The following is a 20,263-nucleotide window of genomic DNA, read 5'->3' as shown; positions in this document are numbered from 1 at the left end:
ATTTTTTTCGGAAAAATTTAATACTCGAATTATTTTTTCAAAAAATATAATTTTTCAGATAAAATTAAATTTTGGATTTTTTTCTAGAAAATTCAAAAAAACTAATCCCCCAAAAAAATAGATCTATATAATCCTGCGGACACCCCTGGTCTGAAAGGGCCAATTGTTCTGGCGTCACAGGTGATAGCCAAAGGTGGGGACTTGGACTCGAAACAGAAAAATCTATTTGTAAGTGTGGGTGAGATTATATAAATCTGACGTAATCAGAAGTAGTTTTTTTTTCAGTACTTTTTATGACCGAAGACTCCGTTCCCATCCATTTCAGTCTCAGTCCGGTCCAGTTATGTCCTGCATATCAGTCCTTCAACTATTTAAGTTCCGTCCTTGATGATGGTACTCAAATTTACTCATTTCAATTTTTAAATTAGTTATAAACCACACTTTAATCTATCTTTCCTATTCTGATATCTTGAACTGAATTGAATGAAAATATTCAAGGACTTGGACTAGTGAGTAAATAATTCTACGTAGACTTTCAGTATAAAGATTTTTGCTACCTTTTAGTGATAACTAAGTACAAGGCCGTTGCTACGGGGGGTTAAGCTCCCTACCCATGGAGTATCGTAGTTGGGAAAATGGGTGTCAATGAGGGATTTTTGATTATTTAGATATTCACATTTGAAGAAAATGGAAATGAAGGCTTTTTTAAAAATATAATTTAATATTGTAAGGGCTCTTTAGAAGTAGATGGAAATATTATTTTTCGAAGACAAACGTCATTAAACTAAATATATACATAGCCTAAGAAAAGGGATCCAAAAAGATCCTTAAAAAAATAAACATAACCTTAAAAAAAAAAAACATATTTCGATAAAAAATGAACCACATTATTTATCAAAAGGGCCATTTATTATTTTTGGCGGGAAAATTTAAAAAATTCAAAATACTCCTAACAAAAAATCCTAGCACCTGGGTCCTGACTTCTCTGCAGTCAGCTCTGACACGCGTAAACCCAAATGGATACCGGGAGAGACAATCTGCAGAGTTCAATGGAATTATCAACATTTACAAATCGTTAAATACATCGTTGTAGATCCCCTAAATGATTACTAAACCCATGTTCAAAATATTTGTAACGGACAAATGGAATACTTAAAAATATATAAAGTACATTTTTTATCTCATAGCCTCATATTTGAAACTCTGAGAAAGATCTAAAAATGATCAATTTTCACCTGAAAATCCCTTTTTTTCAAATTAAAATGGTCTTGCCAAACTCTTTTTTTTTTATGGTCGCCAGGGAAAGGGATTTATATGCAGAGAAAAAAAAATATTAACTCATAAACAGGATATAATTTGATGTGAATATATTAATGGTAAATTTGTTGTGGATCAACATAAGAACAGTTTTGAACAAAATTAACTGAAGGTATAAATCCTAATTAATTATTTTACTTCAAATATAAATACTCCCAATATTTTATAAGCATATTTCGCTCAATTATAGGCTTCTTATTCAAATTTTTGGGACAAGTTAATATACCCAAGAATTGTACCTATAGTTGAAAGCCTTTATTTGACTTGAGATACTTATATTGGACCCGATATGGGCCTTTTAAAAACATAATATCTATTAATTTTTCAATCCTGATTATGACAATCATTTTTGGCTACTTTAAGTTGTGAAATTTGCACCGACCCCAAAGGGTTAATTAGATTAATTTATTGATCTAAATGGACGAACAATACAAATTTAATCTATATTCCATTGTGAAATAAAAAAAAAAGATTTTATTCTTCCCGGCAACATTTATCCTTTTCATAATTTGTGTTCAAAATTGATTTTTTTTTACTAAGGTTCCTATAATTATTTTTCATTTTTTTAAGTAAAGGATTTCCTTGATTTTCATTTGATTTTCTCAAATAGTTTTTACCCTCTGTTCTTCCCTAGAAAGGAAATATACCTTGTCAAAAGAAGTTTTGACAAATACATTAGTATTTTCCCAAGTTTTCTTTACATAGTAGATATCTATTCTCTTTGACAAGAGGATAATATTTTCTTTTCCTCTCTTCCGACGATTTTTTAATTGTCTTCTTTCCTTTTTACCTTTTCTTTATTTATCTTTTAAGGAACCCAAAGAAGAAGAAAAAGGGGGGATGTCCTTTAATTAGGGGTCGGTCCTTTCATAACTTTTGACTTATGGAACACACACATACTCTGTTGGTGTGTGAAAGGAACGGAGGAGGGATTGAATTTGAGAAGGAAAACCAATATATGGTCTGTACAAGTTACAACTTGTACAAACAATTTGTACAAGTTAAAAAATTTACGTATTTATTGAATTACAACTTGGGTTATTCTAATCATTATCAGCTACTAACTAATAACATCCTCTCATTTAAATTGCTTCTTTTCATAGGTTAATCTTATACTGGGTGGTGGTGGTCCATTGACATCTGAACACGTATTAATTACATAATTAATTAAGGTTGAGTGATTGAAATTAATTCTTATTTCGATATATTAAACTCTAAAAAAATGGGTTACAAAACAAAACCCAACCTGAGTTCTCTAGCTTGGGTACAAGTTGATAAAATGACACTTGAAATTATGAAGATTTGAAGATGAAACTGAAATTATTAAAATCAATAACATATCAAAAAAATAAAAATAAAAAAAAAACTTGTCATATCAAATAAATAAAATAAAAACTTGTAAAAATATTGAATTGTATAGTTTGTTTATGAAAGAAATGTCCGTTTTATAACAAGAGGGTAAATTTCCACAACGGATAAGCCATTGGAAGTATCATAGACTGAGTAAGTAAGTTTTGTGTAGACAAATTATGATGTGTCTTCGTCATAGCTGCGTTAATAATCATCTTCATTTTTCCAGAATTAAAGGCTAAGAAATCATCCTTCTTCATCTTATAAAAAACAAAATGTTTGTCTAAAAGTTTGCCAATGTCATTATAATATATATTGGACATGGGTGCCTCACATCCATAAACGATATCTCGTCTTTTCCTTGCTCCGAAAAAAGGAACATTTACGTTTATCTCCGTAAAAAAGTTTCGTTCTTACTTCTAGAGTACTGGAAAGTATTCAATACTTTATCCATTTTTCTGTTGAAGATAGCGAGTAATTTTTTTTTACTCATATTATATATGTTGATATAATAATATATATAATATTATTATATGAAATTGCTAGGAGAAATTGGGTTGTATTAACATAAATAAGCATTTTAGCTAAAAATGAGTAGGTATTCCTAGCCAAGATCTACACCCAAAAACATTTAAACATTCCAACAATCAAAAAGTTATAAAAAACAATCAGACACTAAATAATATAGGATATAAAAATCAATCCATGGCTCTCCCTCGATGAAAGCGTTCATACCTCAAGATAACCCTAGGAATCCCCGCCCATCCTTGTTATTTTCAATGCAAAAGCACCATATCTTGTTGTAGAAAACTATTGATCCTAGGTTTTTTCGTAGAATTGGTTCTCCACATGCCAATTTATTGCTAATAAGAGCTTTGGAACTCAAAAGAGTGAAATGTATTGCACGATTTTCAGCACTTTTTTGTCTTTGCCTTGTAAGCAAGCCGAAAAAAATTATTGCCTTTAAGCTATTAATGCCCCCCTTTATTAGAGTCTTCTTTGCATCCTTTCCGAGTAGGTTGTGAACTTTTCCAACCCTTCTGAGACCTCTTCAGTTGTGTACATTTTCTCTCTCAAAACATCGAGAGATGGGCACTCCAGAAATGTTCTTCTGACCAAAGTTGCCCTACTCAGTTGGAGTTAAGAGATTTCCATAAAACAATAAAAGATGATATGGCAGAAAGGCCGACATATTTCAGAAGATAATGTAATTTTGTTTTTCTTATTTAATTTCAAAGATCGTCAACTCCATCATGAGAATCTGTATGGCAATTTCTTCGTTATAGGGAATTAATCGTAACAAGTGAATCACTTTGGAAATTATATACGTGTTCTAAGCCTTAGAAAAGCCTTAAAAAATCAACAAGCCCAACTCAAACTTTTTGGTGATTTCTTCTAGATTTTTTTCAACAATGTCGGTTCCAATCCAATACCTTAATAGCTTGATGTTTCTGTTGTGTTAAACAACAGGCCATGAGTTTTCAATGAGTCCATGTTATTGACTGGGCATTTCAGTTTTCTCAGGATTTATTTTTAGTCCAGAACATATGGAAAAAACATCTAGCATACGTAAAGTTAACTCACGGGACTTTATTGATTGTAGTGAACACCCCAAAAAAAGTCATAGTTAAGTCATCCGCCTAAAAAAGACACTTTCTATTTCGGATGAAATAATTTTGATAGACATTCTTTTAACTTATAAAAAATGTTACGCAAGTGTTTTCCTAAAAGGGCCCTATAGAACAAAAAAAAAGAGTCAAAGTTAATATAATTTGATAATCCGCCTATAGCGCGCATCCTTTTTTTAAATTTTCATAAAGAAAATATCAAAATTTTCTGATGGTTTGCTCAAAAAAAAACAACCTTTATCCATGTTTTTTATAGGTTAGAATATTGTCTACCCAAGTTAATTAATGAAAAAAGAAGGATTAATGCACTATTTCAATCTTTAATGATTAAATAAATAACTTTATTCTCCTTTCAAGCATTGAACTGGATGTGGAAACTAAAGATGGGATCCTAGGTCAATGAAATTTGATACGCTTATTTTCTTACCGCACGGCAACTTTTCCAAAGTAGCTGTAATCGAACTTCGAAAAAAGTTGACAAACAATGACTTCTGAAGCCATAAGCTCTAATGACCTTCTCTGTAAACAAAGTCTAATATCAAAGAGATAGTAAGTAATTTTTAGCGGAAAATTCAAAGTCGGAGCAGTGATATAGGAATTTAAAATTTTTATAATTTATCTCCAAAGTATGAGCACTATTGGAGCAGGGAAGCTCCCAATGAATGAACAACTCTCTATATATGGTTTTTGTTTCATTTTTGGCTTTTACTAAATATAATTATAATACTTTTTGCCTTTTTCATTTATTTATTGACTGACTGAGTAGTTGTCGAATAATAAGTAATAAGTAAGTAGTTAAGGCAGGTGAATCATTTCTCATTACCTTTTGGTTTTGTTCAACCACCTGGAAAATGAATTAGACTAGTAACCGTATATAAGTAATAATCCACTTATTATTACTCGAGCTGATTCTACGTTTTTATTTTTGTTTTTTGGTCATTTAGCGCGTGTTTTTTTGTTGTTTTTTTTAAAAAAGAAAGAAACCAGTCGGGTGTTTCAAAAATAGCATAGTGAAGTCACTTATATCAGTGGTTCCACAATGCAAAAATAATCTCTTTATTCAAGAAAAATTAAGAAGTCATTATTCCAAAAATTTATCCGAATTATATATATGTCTACTTAAATAAGGGATTATCCAGTTAATAACGGCTTGTTACAAGTGGCACCGGAACCAGTCAGATCAGGCCCAAATGCCCCCAGTTAGATTGAATCCTTTTTGATAGAGCCCTTCTTTCTCTCCAACGTTTTGGACTTGTTGATGGGGTAAACGGTGTTCCTGGAAACGCCCAACTGTTTGGAGGGCGCAAATCACTCAACCTTTATTAATTATTGAGTTAGTAAGCGTTCAGTTTTTGAATGGACCATCCCGTACTCATGCAATGACTTGAAAAAAAATGGCGTACAACAAAATCGGCAAAAATGTTAGTATATGTAATTTGGACACCTTTTATTAAAGAGGCTCAAAATAAGGATTGCCCCTTTCTGAAAAAAGGTCATAAATAATTTTTTAGAACTTTTTCAGATTAATAAAATTTGAAACCCTTAATTTGTAGGTTGGTAATTTGTTTTTAACAGCTAAAATGTCCAGTTAATTCTAATTCAACTATTCAACGTTCAGAATATTGATAAGATGAAAGGAAGCAAAAAAATAAACAGCTGACAACAAAATATCTTGTAACTCAGTGCAGTGGTTATTTCATATGGTATTACCTCACAAAAGACTTATTGTATTTGGTTGTTAGCTGTCGATATTTCTTCTTCCTTTCCTATAACCAGTGTTCTTAATAGTGATGAGACGATTACAAAAAAAATAAAATACCATTCCCGATTCCGATGCAATTATAGAAAAGTTTTCCTATTCTTTTTTTAATTAATTGTTAGAAAATACTATTTTGCTATCAAAGGCGTCCCAGGATTATATATTAAGGAGAGCTTTACTTTTTTGAAAAAGAGATTCAAAAAATATTTTTTGTTTTGAAAAATTAAATTTTTTGTAGAAAATTTCAAACAAATATTAAATTCTTTGAAATGAAAATTCAAATGAACAATTTGATATTTAAGAATTTCAAAAATCTCCAACTATTCTCAGAAAATAATTTTTTTGGAAAAAAAATTTAAAAATCCAAAGCTTTTCACCAAAAAAAAAAAAAACTTTTTTCAAAAATTTCAAAAATACTCAGTTGTTCACAAGAAATAGATTATTTTGGGGGAAAAAAAATCCCCAGTTGTTCCCAAAAAATATATATTTTTATTTTTTTTAAATTAGAAAAATTAAATTGCTTATGTAATTTTTTCGTTTAAATTCAAATATTAATTTTCTTAATAAAAATTTCAAAAATCCAATTTGCAGAAAAATAATTATTTTGGAAAAAATTTCAAAAATTAAATTGCTTATGTAATTTTTTTAACAAAAATTTCAGAAATCCAAAGCTTTTCACTTAAAAAAAAATTCTTATACAAATTTCGAAAATCTTCAGTTTTTCACAAGAAATAAATTTTTCTGGAAAAAAAAAAATCCCCAGTTCTTCTCAAAAAATATAATTTTTTTTGAAAAAAATTATTAAAATTAAATTGCTTCTGTAATTTTTTTGCTTAGATTTAAATATTAATTTTTTTAATAAAAATTTCAAAAATCCACAGCAATTCGCAGAAAAATAAATTTTTTGCAAAAGAATTTCAAAAAATTGAATTTTTGTAGAAAAATTTCAAAAATCCATATGTATTAACAAAAAATTATTTTGTTTTGTAAAAAAAATTTCAAATATTAAAATTTTTGGAGAAAAATTTCAAAACTCTAGAGCTGTTTACAAAAAATATAATATTTCTTTAAAAAAAGTTCAAAAATTGCATTTTTTGGAAAAAAAATCAAAAATCCAGAGATGTTTACAAAATGTTTAATTTTTTCACAAAAATTTCAAATATTACATTTTTGCAGAAAAATTACAAATATCCAACGTTATTCACAGAAAATTAATTTTTTTTCTTCAAATATTTAGTTTTCTATTAAACAGCAAAAGTTCCTTCATTAAGGTGGTGGGCCTACAATCCTCCAGTCCACCCCCTGCGGACGCCCCTGAATGCTACTTAAAATTCAAAAAAAAGTATCCATCGCCTTATTTTTTTGTATCTGGATTTGTAGTTTCTGTACCGAAAAATGTATATGCGGTCTATCTTTAATCTAGTAGTCTTTAAGTATTTATTCCTTTAAGGTTGCAGCTTGTACAAGAAACAAGTAATATAGAGTTGTTCAGTCAGTGAGGGCTCCCTTCTACAATGCCGTGTACACCACGATGCGATTTTTATGACTTGTGTCGATATATATATATAGCAAGCAAGTAAAGAGGAGAATAAGTCATCATTGGTTTTTGCGGTTTCCGAGTCCGTGTTTCCTTCTGGTTTAATTATCTTTTAATAAATAAAGGTTTTACTCTATATATACAAAGTAAATTATGACATCAGGCGCTTCATCTGCAGATACCACCAAATCAAGGTTTTGCTTGACTGATGGAATGAAGTGATCAGAGGGGAATCATTATAAAAATTCCTATTTGTAGACAAATTTAATTTTAAATAAATGAAATATTGTAAATACATTTTTTAAAAGAAATCCATGTACTGCGTCAACAAAAAAAAAAACACTCGTGAACATTAAAAAAAAAAGAAATGTCAAAAGATATTAATCCTCAAATATTAAAACCTCAATATTTCATAGACGTATTTCAGTCACTTATAGTCTATTTATTCTCATTTCTGGTATAATTTGAGATACCCAAGAATCTTAAATATAATTGTAAGCCTATATCTAATTAAGCCCCCTTCAAATAAAATGATTTTTTGTTACTTTAAGTGCAATTTACGGCTCCTCCAAGGGATTAATCAAAATAATTTGTTAATAGAAATTGGCGAAAAAATCAATGTTATTCCGATTCAATTTTGACAAAAATCATTTGATCTTATTTTGTGGTTACGGGCCGCAATTTTAATACTTTGTATCTAATGGTACATAAATATTTTTCAATTTTACATGATCAAAGTGTGAAAACCACTGATATAGATTATCATTTTATATAGTTTTTTAAATGAAATATATTTTATTATGAATCTTTTCTACCTATAAGGCGTTGTTTAAAAAGTCCATGAGGAAATATTATTGATTTTAACTAGCGATTCAGCAGGTAGACAACTGCAACTGTTGGACCCGCAGTGGGTCCCCAGGGGTTCTGCAGGCGGGGGAGAGGAATGGAGGGTATGTATTCCCAAAAATGGAGAAATTTTAAACAATCACGTCTATGAAGAATTGTCATTTGTAATTTCTACTCTTAAAAAAGTCCCAGAATCCAAAATTAAATTAAAATATTCGAAAAGATAATTGAATAAAGAGTTCAGCGCGTTTATCTTTGTCCAAGGCCCTGCATGGTTGCACAACTGATTTCGAACCAATCCCCTTCTCCGTTATAATGTAATTTTCATTAGAACAATATTGACAATTATCCCCCTTCCACCCTAGAAAAAAGTACGTACTTTTTGAACGACCCCTAAAGTAATTTGTATTGAAAACAAATAATATTATTTTATTACATCATAAATATATGACTTATTTCGGTCATTTATAGGCTTCATATTCATATTTCTGGGATGAATTGAGATACGTAAGAATATTAGCTATAGATTAAGGCCTTCATTTGATATATGATACTTTTTTTAGGTCCGATATGACCTTTCTTCTTTTTTCTATAAGGTTCTATAATTTTGTACATCTTTAAATAGCATTTGCGTTACCTTCAAATGATTTATCAAAATATTTTATGAATAGAAATGGTAGATAATTAGATTCTAAATACAACATCTGTAAATGTAATCCAGGCTCACTTTTGAGAAAAATCATCTCAGATTGGCTTTACATAAGTACTTTTTGAAGGATCCCTACATCCATGTATATTGAAGTCAACAACCATTTTTCGACCATGAACCATAAGAGCAATAATAAAAAAACCGTTTATTATACGTATTAATAAAAACAAAAACAAAAAGAGCTCGTGATAAAACAACGGAAGTGACCTACTCGAATTTACTCCAAAAGTTATTGAGGAGGCGAGGGGTTTATTTTATACATTTTTTTTTTTTTTGAGCAGGTGACTCAAAGCTTGCGTTTCAAAAGTGCAATGAGCACGAGCTGCTGTTATGTAGGGACAAGAAAGGATCTCTTCGATCACCACCTGGTCCCTTCAACAAAAAAATAAAATAAAGGAAAAAAAAACCAACGGTGATGACGAAAGCGATGATTAAAACGTTTATAATATGAATTATAAATTCGTCAAAAAGAACGTACACTTATTAATTAATAGAATATAAAGATATCATAGAATTGCTATTAGTGATAGGTATCTGCGCCGGAACCATCGGGTTCATTGCCTTCTCTCCCACCATACTTTGCATCATTGATCGTATTGTTTGTCGTTGAGTCTTCAGGTCGATTTTCGATGAAGAACTATCAAATCATACTCGACAAAATCCACGAAAAATGAATGATATGGCCAATAAGAAAGGGTTCATGAGTTACAGTTCTATATTGTCCGTTTCTCACAAAAAATCGACCTAGTATATCCGATAAGGCCATGTTTGGTTCCCCACTTAAAATTAAATTGATCTTCAGATACGTCCACAGAATTAGATATGTTTTTGGGGCCTACAGCCCCCCTGCAAAGGACTCTGATTTTGGATAAATTGGTGATCCAAAAACTGTAAAACGACTGAAACCGCGGTTCGGGACAATGGTTTTTATCCAAAATACCCGATATATTAGGATCGGTATCCGAAAAATGTTAAGCATCGTATTTTATAAGAAAAACGTATCGAGTCGTGAATCAGTGTGAAGTTTCCGAGGCGACTGCGACTCATAAAAGACAACCTCTTCAAGTCTATTCCTAGACAATTGGTTGACCTTTGACACACAGTCAATTTGAAAGACAGAATCTAAGAATAGAACCGAGAATACTCATTTTATATTTCTCGGTTCTATCCCCAAAAACCGAAAAATTATTCAAATTACACCAATATATATTTTTTTTTAAATAATTGAAACCATTCAAATCCATTATTAGGAGGCAAATTCCATCCATTAGTTCGTAATTCGATTGTAAATATATCGAATAATATTTGGAGAATCCGTTGATTATTTGGTATTTTATATTGAAGTAACACCCCTAAAAATATGGCATTCTCTACCCTTATCCTGTAATCACAGGGGCCCCCAATAATGGTTTCAAAAGTCGTATTTATAGCCCTATATACGATGAGTCATCAATTGTAATCCAATTATCCCCAATAACAAAAGTGTGATTACTACATTAAATGGACACATTTCCAATAAATCTAAATCAAAGATTTTATCAAATGACTTTAAGAATAAATAAAAGCTGAACACTTACATTTAAAACTACTTTATTCAAATGATGAACATTAATATTTGAATTCAAAGTATTATTTACTGAAAATCCTAATGAGATGATTAGATTTGTCCAAATTAATTTTGTTTACAGACGAGAAAATTAGGCACGTGGATTTTTGAAAAAAATTTAATATTTGAAATAAAATTTTTGAATTTTATTTCTACAAAATTTAATTTTTTGTAAACAGCTGCTGATTTTTGAATTTTTTTTCCAAAAAAATTAATTTTCTAAGAATAGCTATGGATATTTGAAAATTTTAAAAAAATTATTTTTGAAGAAATTTTATTTTTTGTGAATTGCTGTGGGGTTTGAAAAAAAATTTAATATTTGAAATTTAATTTTTGAAATTTTTTTCCAAGAAATTTAATTAGTATGTAAACAGCTGCGGATTTTTGAATTTATTTTCCAAAAAAATTAATTTTCTAAGAATAGCTATGGATTTTTGGAATTTTTTTTTAGTTATTTTTAGTTATTTTTCTTTTTTGTTAATTGCTGTGGATTTTTGAAGTTTTAAAAAAAAATTAATATATGTATTGAAATTTTGAAATTTTTTTCAAAAAAATTTAATTTTCATACTTTATTCCCAAACAATTTAATTTTTTTTCAAAAAGAATCCAAAAAATATACCCTCCAAAAAAAAACTATATATATTCCTGCAGATCTGATATATACCAAAAAACTGGCTATTAAACCTATATATTTATAATAAACTGTAATGATGAAGACTTTTTAATCGACGGCCCTATTTTGACAGCAATGATTTGCCATTTTACATAATATAATGGTTCTATTCATATACAACTTTCTAGTTTGAGACAGGTCACATGGAAACTCACCATACAAATAAATCGTTAGTATTTTGCACATAATTATATATTCAATATAATTCAATATTCATTGAATAATGGATTTATAAGAAGATTTGTTTTCTAGGTCATACAGTTGCAACTATTGAACTATCCATTCAAAAATATAAAGAGATGAATGATGCGTAGAGAAGGACGGGGGGGGGGAGAAAAGAAAAATCAAAGAACGAATCACAAAAAACAAATCTCAGACTCCTTTCTAACTCCTCCTTTTGTCGTGATTTATTTTAACCAATGAATTTACAGAGATTTATTTCTCTACCCAGCTACTAGGTACGACGACGACGAAACCTAAAAAAAGGGAAGTTGTTCTTTTTTTTATTGTTGTTGGTAACTAAAAGAAATAGAAAATAAAGAGAAGAGAGAGAGAAGAGTCAAAAAGAGGCGTGCGTTGTTCTTTTTCTTCTCGCTGTATTTGTACAGAATATCAATGCAACTACCAACAGCGCTCCACGCACGCGACTCCCTCTTTTTTTCAGGGATTTTCATAAATCTAAAAAAGGTAAGAGGACACAGCAGTTATTGGATTAATAATCACGGCGAAAGAACAGGATTTACATATATATATTTATGACTACTTCTTCTACTTTGACAAGTTTATTTTTGAATAACATATCATTGGAGTTCCCTTCCCTGGATTTATATAATAATAATAATTTGTATAGGCGTTATTATTATAGAGAGAGAGTTTTCATGTCCCGAGATTTATTCTGAATTAATATTTTGATAAATCTGCGGAGTGGATTGTTCGTCTCTTCTACTTTTTCCTCGTTCTTTTACACATAATACATTCGCGGAATATGATCATGGGTAAGTAGTTTTGCCGAAATTTATATTTTATTTAAATTCACTCTTATTTAAGAACAAATATTGACTCTATGTACGTATATATTTGTAAAACACTTGAAACAAAAAGAGAACAAACGATCAGTAGTCAAATATGGGAACAGCTTTTTGACACTTTTTATAGAGAGATATGCCTTTATATTAGAGAGAGGAATAGCTGCAATGCCACGCAGAGCCACTCACAAAAAACAATATAACCTAAAAAGATAATTATAGTTAAAATACGAAGTAAAATACTTCCAAACATTTATCAAAGGCCAGATGTTTGATACAGCTTTTAACTAACTAAGAAAGAAAGAAGAAAAAATCTTTGGAAAGAAATCGGGAAAATTAAAGTTAATTAAAGTCCCTATTTTTATTTTTAAATGTTCCCCATCTGTTGTTTTTTGGGGTCTCTTCTGTTATTGTCGTGGATATATTTTTTAACGGCCTCCTTAGAAAATGAATTAAATCAATTTAAAAGTCGTCAAAACATTGGTAATTGTTCTATTAATAGTATCCCCCCATAAGAGCAAATAAGTTGGAGATTTTGTTGAACAAGTAATTGCAACTTGTACAAAATGACATTTTGTACAAGTTGGGGAAAGAAAAGAAAAATACGACACATTTGTATGACAAAAGTAAGCTTGAACGATTGTTCTCGCCATTGAGGCTTGCTTAGGTGTAATAGTAATCTTCAACGAATTATTATCGTCCATATTTATCAACAAATAGTTTTGATGAGTACCTTTGAGTGTGCCGCAAATTCCGCATAAACTAGCCAAAATTTATCCTTATATTAAATCAATAATAAATTGATAGATTGAATGTTTTTGTTAAGGACATATGGGGCCCAATATAAGTCCCTTAAATCAGATAAAGGTCTTAAACTATAGCTAAAATTCTTAGGTATCTCGTCTCATCCCACAAATTTTAATAATAGACCTCTAAATGACTTCAATATATCTATGAAATATTGGAGTGTATGTATATTATGTCAAAAACGTAATTAAAGGTGTTTTTTTTCTTTTGCTTGATTTTTGTTCAAGATGGCTTTTATGTTGACACAAAACACTTTTATTAAGGCAATACCTCATTGATTATAGCAGGGGTAATCATAGTTTTGTTATTGGGCCAATAAATACTTCGATTGAAAAAAATATTGGGGGTCTAGTCCCACCCCACTTTTTAATAATTTACAATTTTTATCATAATGCAAATTCAAGAAAATATTTGATTTTTTTGTTTGAGCACACGTCACGTCACGTGGAGTCTATATAATCAGGGGCATTATCACATAAGGGGATTTTCCCCCATTAATTTTTACAGGATCTATATTCCCTCCAACCAGACCCCTCTCCAAAAAAATCATGATTACGGCTCTGACAATGAGGGGTTTGTGTCACACTACACATACATAGCGGACTTCTAAGGATCACAGTTGAATCATTCGTTTAATAAATAAATGTAACTTTAATACAGTGTTTCTCAAACTCTGCGTCAGGCTGCCCTAGTTTACGCTCTTGAATAGTCATCTTCGCTACTAAATATCTATCATTTTCACAATGAAAAAAGGCCAATTTTTCTGTTCAAGGGGCTGTTTTGAGTCTTTCTTTAATATCTCCTCAGATATTGTCTACAGAGTTAGAGAAATATATTCAAATTTAAAGAGTCATTATATATAACTTTTTATAAAATAAATATTAATAACAAATTGGGGGTTTGCTTTGAAATTTGTACTCTAAGCAGATTCTAGAAATTACTATTTGAACAATGATTTAATTCAGTTGACTAACATAACACCAGTCATTGAAATAATTACCAACTATTATAATTAATTATGATCGCTTAAAATTACTTTGTACTTATCAATGTTTAATTTTGATTAATATATCGACACTTTAATGCTGTGACCCTCCAACTATTTCATGCCAGAGTGCATTAATCGGGCAACCAAATCCATAGGGCGAAGTACAATTATTGATATATTTTACTTATAGCACGGCGTTACTGTACCGAACTCAAGTGTGTCTGCAAGGGGTAGGCTGGAGGGCTGTACCCCCTCCTAAAAAAATCTCAAAAAATAATAATTTTTCAAATTTGTTTACAAAAAAAATTATTTTCCTGTGAATAGCTATGGATTTTTGATTTTTTTTTTCAATTAAATTTAATATTTGAAATTACATTGTTGTATTTTTTTCCAAAAAGAATTAAATTTTGTGTAAACAACTAGGAATTTTTGAAATTTTATGTGTATATCTACTGATTTTTGAAAGTTTTTTCGAAAATATTTAATATTAAAAATTTAATTTTGAACTTTTTTTTTCAAAAGATTCAATTTTGACTTATTTTGTGAATAGGATTTTTAAATCCTAATTTCGAAAAATTTTAATTTTTGGATTTTTTAAAAGAAAAAATCAAAAAACCGAAAAAATATATAAATAAATATGTACTCTATATTTTGTTGTCTACTGTCGAAAGACAAGTTTGCAAGACAATAAAATGGTGTGAATAGTCTAGAATTTCACCCTAAAAATCTTGGACTCATCTAAAACCGTTATAGTTTTAACTAATTCCGTACAACTTCGGTCTGGAGCAGTCCAAGAGAAAAATTCGGTCAACAATAAGAAGGCCTGATCTTATCTCAATATATTTTTCGTTAGAAAATACATTAGGAGTGGGGGGGACGTTAATTTCGGCCCACTCTTTGAATTTCGGGTAGGGCGGAAATATTGATCTAGATTGGAATATAAAAAATCACATCAGAACGAATCGAGCCGAGTCTCAACGCAGCTGGATATTATCTGGCGTAGAGTTTGAGAGTTACTTATTCAATCACTTTTTAGTGATAAGTGTAAATCAATCATTTGTAATTTAAAATACTTTTGTATTGTAAATCCTTCATTTAAAACCTTTATTTGATTTTTTTGTAATACCAACTTGTACGAATTCCCAACATGTACACGATATTTACAAGTATAATAACTAATCATTTGTATTTTGAGGATCCCTTCGTCCCTTTTAATTACATTTGTGAGGAGACAGTAACTGTTCATTATCTGTTTATCTTTTCTCTTTTGCTTCGTAATTAATAACTTATTGATTTTTTTTTTTTTTTTGTAAATGTATGTATGGAAAGGGGAAGTTGATGGCTCAATTATTGTCGGCCCCTCTCTCTCTCTCTTGTGGTGGTCCAGCTAAAAACAATGTATATATAATCATTTATAAAGTTTGGAAAATAATTACTTAATATATTATTCAAAAAAAAAAAAAAGAGAAGAAAAATCTCCTTTTCTCCTTGACAGAGGTCAACACAAAAATTTCATTCTCCCTCCCTTGCTCCTTTTATTATCGTATCCACGTTGCCCCCGTTCAACACCTGACGCCATCGCGCGTTTTCTAAGTGATTTTTGGGGGGAGCGATCCTTGTAACAATCATATGCGTGCTGTTCCCCCTATGTAGGTACACATCTAAGTTGTCGTAGTTTCCTACTCATATGATTTTAAAATCAGAGTCAGTTTTGATTTATACGTGGACTCGCATTGACACACTCTAATAATCCAATATAATAATGATCCTTATAGATTCTTCTTCTTCACCCTCAACAACAAATGAAGTCGTGGATACGAAGCCTTATCTTCTCTCCTCATCCAATACTTTTCAAGGTAAGATTTGTTCTCTCTTGGTTGACATTTACTTACTATTCCACCTGTCTTGTGAATGGTCGTTCATACATATTTAATGAAGTGTGGAGACTTGAACAATGACAGGGGACTCGGATTGATAAGTATGGGGCGTACAAGTTGGTACTTGAAGTAGTATAAGTAGATTGCAACTCGAAAATAGGATGATGAATTCTCATTAGAGTTGCAATAGGAGGATAATTAAATATTATTTAAATGTCCATTTATTAAATAATGGTGTCATTTTTGACAACTTTTATTGAAAATTACTCATTGATAAGTAGGACAGCTTGTAGCTCAATTGCTCAGAGCTGGCTTGATTTAGACACGCCAAAATTTAACAGAATATAAAAAGAAAGTTCAATACTTTTTAAACTTATTTATAAATTTCACTCTTCAATTGTTTTCCTGCAAATTTCGTTTAAATATTTGAACTATTTCCATAGTCAGAAACAGTCGTTGAGAACGATACCAATAGTTCAAACATCAAGTTTGAATTAGAAATGAAAACTATCCTCATATTTTTTAAGAGCTCAGCGTATTCAATCTTGATCCAACCCACGTCTTTATCTTTATTTTAAACAGAAGATTTATGTCTACGATTTGAATTTACTTCCCGGTTAGTTTAGAATAAATTACATAGGACGGGACTGGAATAAAACATCGGTTTTGGACCGAGTCTCAGCACTAGTTTATATGTTTAAACACACTTGAGAACAACTTTTGTCACCTAGTACATATTTCCTTAAAAACATAACCAAAAAATATGATTTATGCCATGGAACAACCATATTTATTGGTCATACATGGTGTACTTAACACAAGTACTAACACTACTTACTCACTAAGAGTACTACGTACTCTTGTAACCTCAGCCTCCTATTTATAAATATATATCTAAGAAAGCATTTTTATTTGTGGTTTCTGCTCTCTTGTTTTTTTTTTTTTTTACTATTTATGATCCTTTTTTTTAAATATACGTATTTTTATTGTTTTTCAGACCAAACGAGTCCTCCACACATGATATCCCCTTCTCCATGGTTATCCTACGCCGCTGCCGCGGCAGCTTTAGCTGCAAGTCATAGTCAACATCCTCCATTTCCAGCATTCCTACTCCCTTCGCTTTGCATGCAAAGCCTTCTACTACAACAATCCCGTCTCCTCCAGTCCAAAGAAGACTCCTCGCCCCTTAACCTCTCCACCACGTCACTATCATCCCTCGTAACCGCCAACAATAACAACAACAATGTCAAATTTGATCACCACCGCCCTGCCAAAGGAATCTGGTCCCCTGCTTCCTCCTGCGAAGAAGAAGAAGAAGAAAAAAAGAGTTGTGGCCTTGTAGGAGCCCCTGTGTGTAGTAGCAACAAACTCTCCTTTCTTAGCACGTGTCCCTACATCTGTCCAACCTGTCGTGCACCCTTTGAGCACTCCCTTAGTCTTCAAATCCATTTCCGCACATTCCACTCTTCACCGCCTCTGACGAGGCATACGGAAGAATCCTCCCTGGAAGAGCTCTCAAAAGTCCATCTCTCTGCCGGTGGTAGCTTACATCATATCAACAACAATAGTATCCTGAATTGTAGTGGCAGTAATGAACACAACAACAGTATTGCCTCACTCTCGCCCAACTCCGGAGGGGCCCTGATATTTTCCGAGGGGGAGGGAAAGTCCTCTGACAAAACGTTTCGAGTGAGTATTCTGCCTTCTTTATGCTGTATATTTGAACGAAGCAACACAATGTTAATACAATCTCTTTGTGCCTTTGAATGTACAATTCTAAATATTTGTTTTACGAATTTGTATTATTTCTAGTGTCAACAATGCGGCAAATGTTTCAAAAGAAGCTCCACACTCTCCACTCATCTTCTGATACATTCCGACACTCGACCTTATCCATGTTCTTTTTGCGGAAAGAGATTTCATCAGAAATCTGATATGAAGAAGCACACGTATATTCATACAGGTAAATATTCAACAACTCTTTGTTCCTTTATAAAGATTAGAGGTGTATCCGTCCTTTATATGGGACTTAAAATTGATTCCGTCCTTGTTATCGATCCTTGACATGGCAGAGTGGGTTGGAGGGGCTGTAGTCTCCCCCCTCCCCCAACAAAATAAAATATTTGAAAAAAAAATTCCCAACACATTTAATTTTTCGTGAATAACTATGGATTTTTGAATTTTTTTTCTGCAAAATTTAATTTTTGAATTTTTTTTTCCAAAAATTAAATATTTGAAATTTTTTGTGAACAGCTGTGGATTTTTAAAATATTTTTCTAAAAAATGTAATATTTGAAATTTAATTTTTGAATTGTTTTGTGAATAGCTGTCGATGTTTCTGCTTCTATTTTCATATCAGTATTCTGATATTGATATTTGGTTGAAATTGAATTAGCTTTTATTTAGAAAATTTAAACAGTCACCAATAATTAGTAAAATATAATTATTCCATAATTACTCACAACTACAAACAGATTTTGGGGTATTTTCTTTTGCGTGGAAAAGTTACTGCATACAACTCGTTATTATTTTATCACACAACCTCTCATACGGGGTGGGGGACCGAAAAAAATGACTAATATCACTTGGAAATTAGCCAATTTTCGAGTAATTATTTCCAAATTTTAAATTTTTTGTTCTGCTCCATAATTTGACCCGCGTAAATTTTTTTCATTCTACTAAAAAGCAAACATTCCTGAATTGGAGAGGGGCTACAGCCCCTCCAGCTGCCCTTGATTATACCCCTTTATTATATTCCTGATTTGACTCACTAATTAATTAAATAAGTAACCAACCTAATTAACCTTCTTTTATTTAAAGGTGAGAAGCCACACAAATGCGTCGTTTGCGCCAAAGCATTTAGTCAATCCTCTAATTTGATTACCCATATGAGAAAGCACTCGGGCTACAAACCCTTTGCGTGTGGTTTATGTGAAAAGCGGTTCCAAAGAAAGGTTGATCTCCGAAGACATAGAGACTCTCAGCATCCCACTTCCACAACGACTTAGCAAATCATTTTTTTTTTTTATTTATTTAGTTTGTTTTTCAATACCTATGTTGTAGTCTGTTACTGCTTTGCAGGCTTGGATATTGAGCACTCAATGAGCCCCGTTGATTTGTGAGCAAACCAACGAAAAAAATATCTTGTAACTCTTCATTTCTTTCTTGTTATTCTCTCAGAGCTAAAACCAAGCGGTGAAACGACGAACACGTCATCATTTTTTGTTCAAACGTATTTGGCGGCGAAAATACATTTTTGACCGCGAGGAGACGCTGAACATATCATGAATTACTATCATTATACTAACTATTCAACCTCCATGAATTCACAAAGCAGGGGTGGGCTTGAGGGATTATAGGCCCCCCCCCCCAAAAAAAAAATTAAAGAATTTTTACTTTTTTTACAAAATTTAACTTAATTTTTCAAATTTTTTACAAAAAATTTAATTTTGCAAAAAAAAATTTAGAATTTTTTTCAAATTTTAATTTATAGATTTTTTTTTCCAAAAAAATCCCCCCCTTAAAAAAGTAACAATAATATATATATCAATTCTGCGGACGCCCCTGCAAAGTGAATTCTACGAAAGAAAGAAAAATTGCATACGTCACGATTAGGAAAAACGATAAAGTGACGTCATCAGTTGAAGTTCCTCAAAAGTGACATCTTGAAAAGAAAAAGAGTCTTTACGTAGCCACTTAAATATGGACGAAAAAATGATCGTGTGATTCTCTTTTTTTTTTTTAAATGAACTGAAAAAGTGTGAAGAATTCTAAGCCTGCAACTTTTGTAACTGTGTTTCTCTCCCTTTAAAATCTGACTATTTTTGTAATACCCATGTTATTAGAGAATTGATTTCAAACGACAACGTGTACCTTCAATATAAACTAAATACCATATTATGTGTAATCTAGTTTACAATTTTTAATTAATTATTATTACATTTATCAATCATCCCAAGCATCAATACAGAATCTACAAATCTGATAGTTACCCATTCCTTCCCCCCCCCTCAATTTACCCCCCAAAATATTGAAATAAACCTGCCTACATAAAATTATCTATATTTAAACCACTCTTGTGTTAATATTTGTATGTAAAAGAATATGAAATAAATTTTAAATTCATATTAATGCACAAATC

At 31.0% G+C, this 20,263-nt stretch overlaps 1 protein-coding gene across 2 annotated transcripts; it reads left to right on the top strand.

Moving 5' to 3' along the window:
- The first annotated feature begins 12,099 nt into the window (after window positions 1-12,099).
- Window positions 12,100-20,263, top strand: LOC121131927 (uncharacterized). 2 transcript variants are annotated; one of them, XM_040727324.2, is made up of 5 exons: window positions 12,100-12,420; window positions 16,021-16,101; window positions 17,120-17,811; window positions 17,935-18,085; window positions 18,943-20,263. In XM_040727324.2, the coding sequence occupies exons 1-5, from the start codon at window positions 12,411-12,413 to the stop codon at window positions 19,128-19,130; spliced, it is 1,122 nt and encodes a 373-aa protein (XP_040583258.1). In that variant the 5' UTR covers window positions 12,100-12,410; the 3' UTR covers window positions 19,131-20,263. The 2 variants fall into 2 exon arrangements, with proteins under 2 accessions (XP_040583258.1, XP_071750165.1); XM_071894064.1 differs by lacking the exon at window positions 12,100-12,420 and having other exon boundaries at window positions 14,465-16,101.

The sequence above is a fragment of the Lepeophtheirus salmonis genome, chromosome 1, assembly GCF_016086655.4.
Source record: "Lepeophtheirus salmonis chromosome 1, UVic_Lsal_1.4, whole genome shotgun sequence".
Taxonomy (NCBI): Eukaryota; Metazoa; Arthropoda; class Copepoda; order Siphonostomatoida; family Caligidae; genus Lepeophtheirus; species Lepeophtheirus salmonis.
This window is presented reverse-complemented; position numbering and strand designations above follow the sequence as displayed.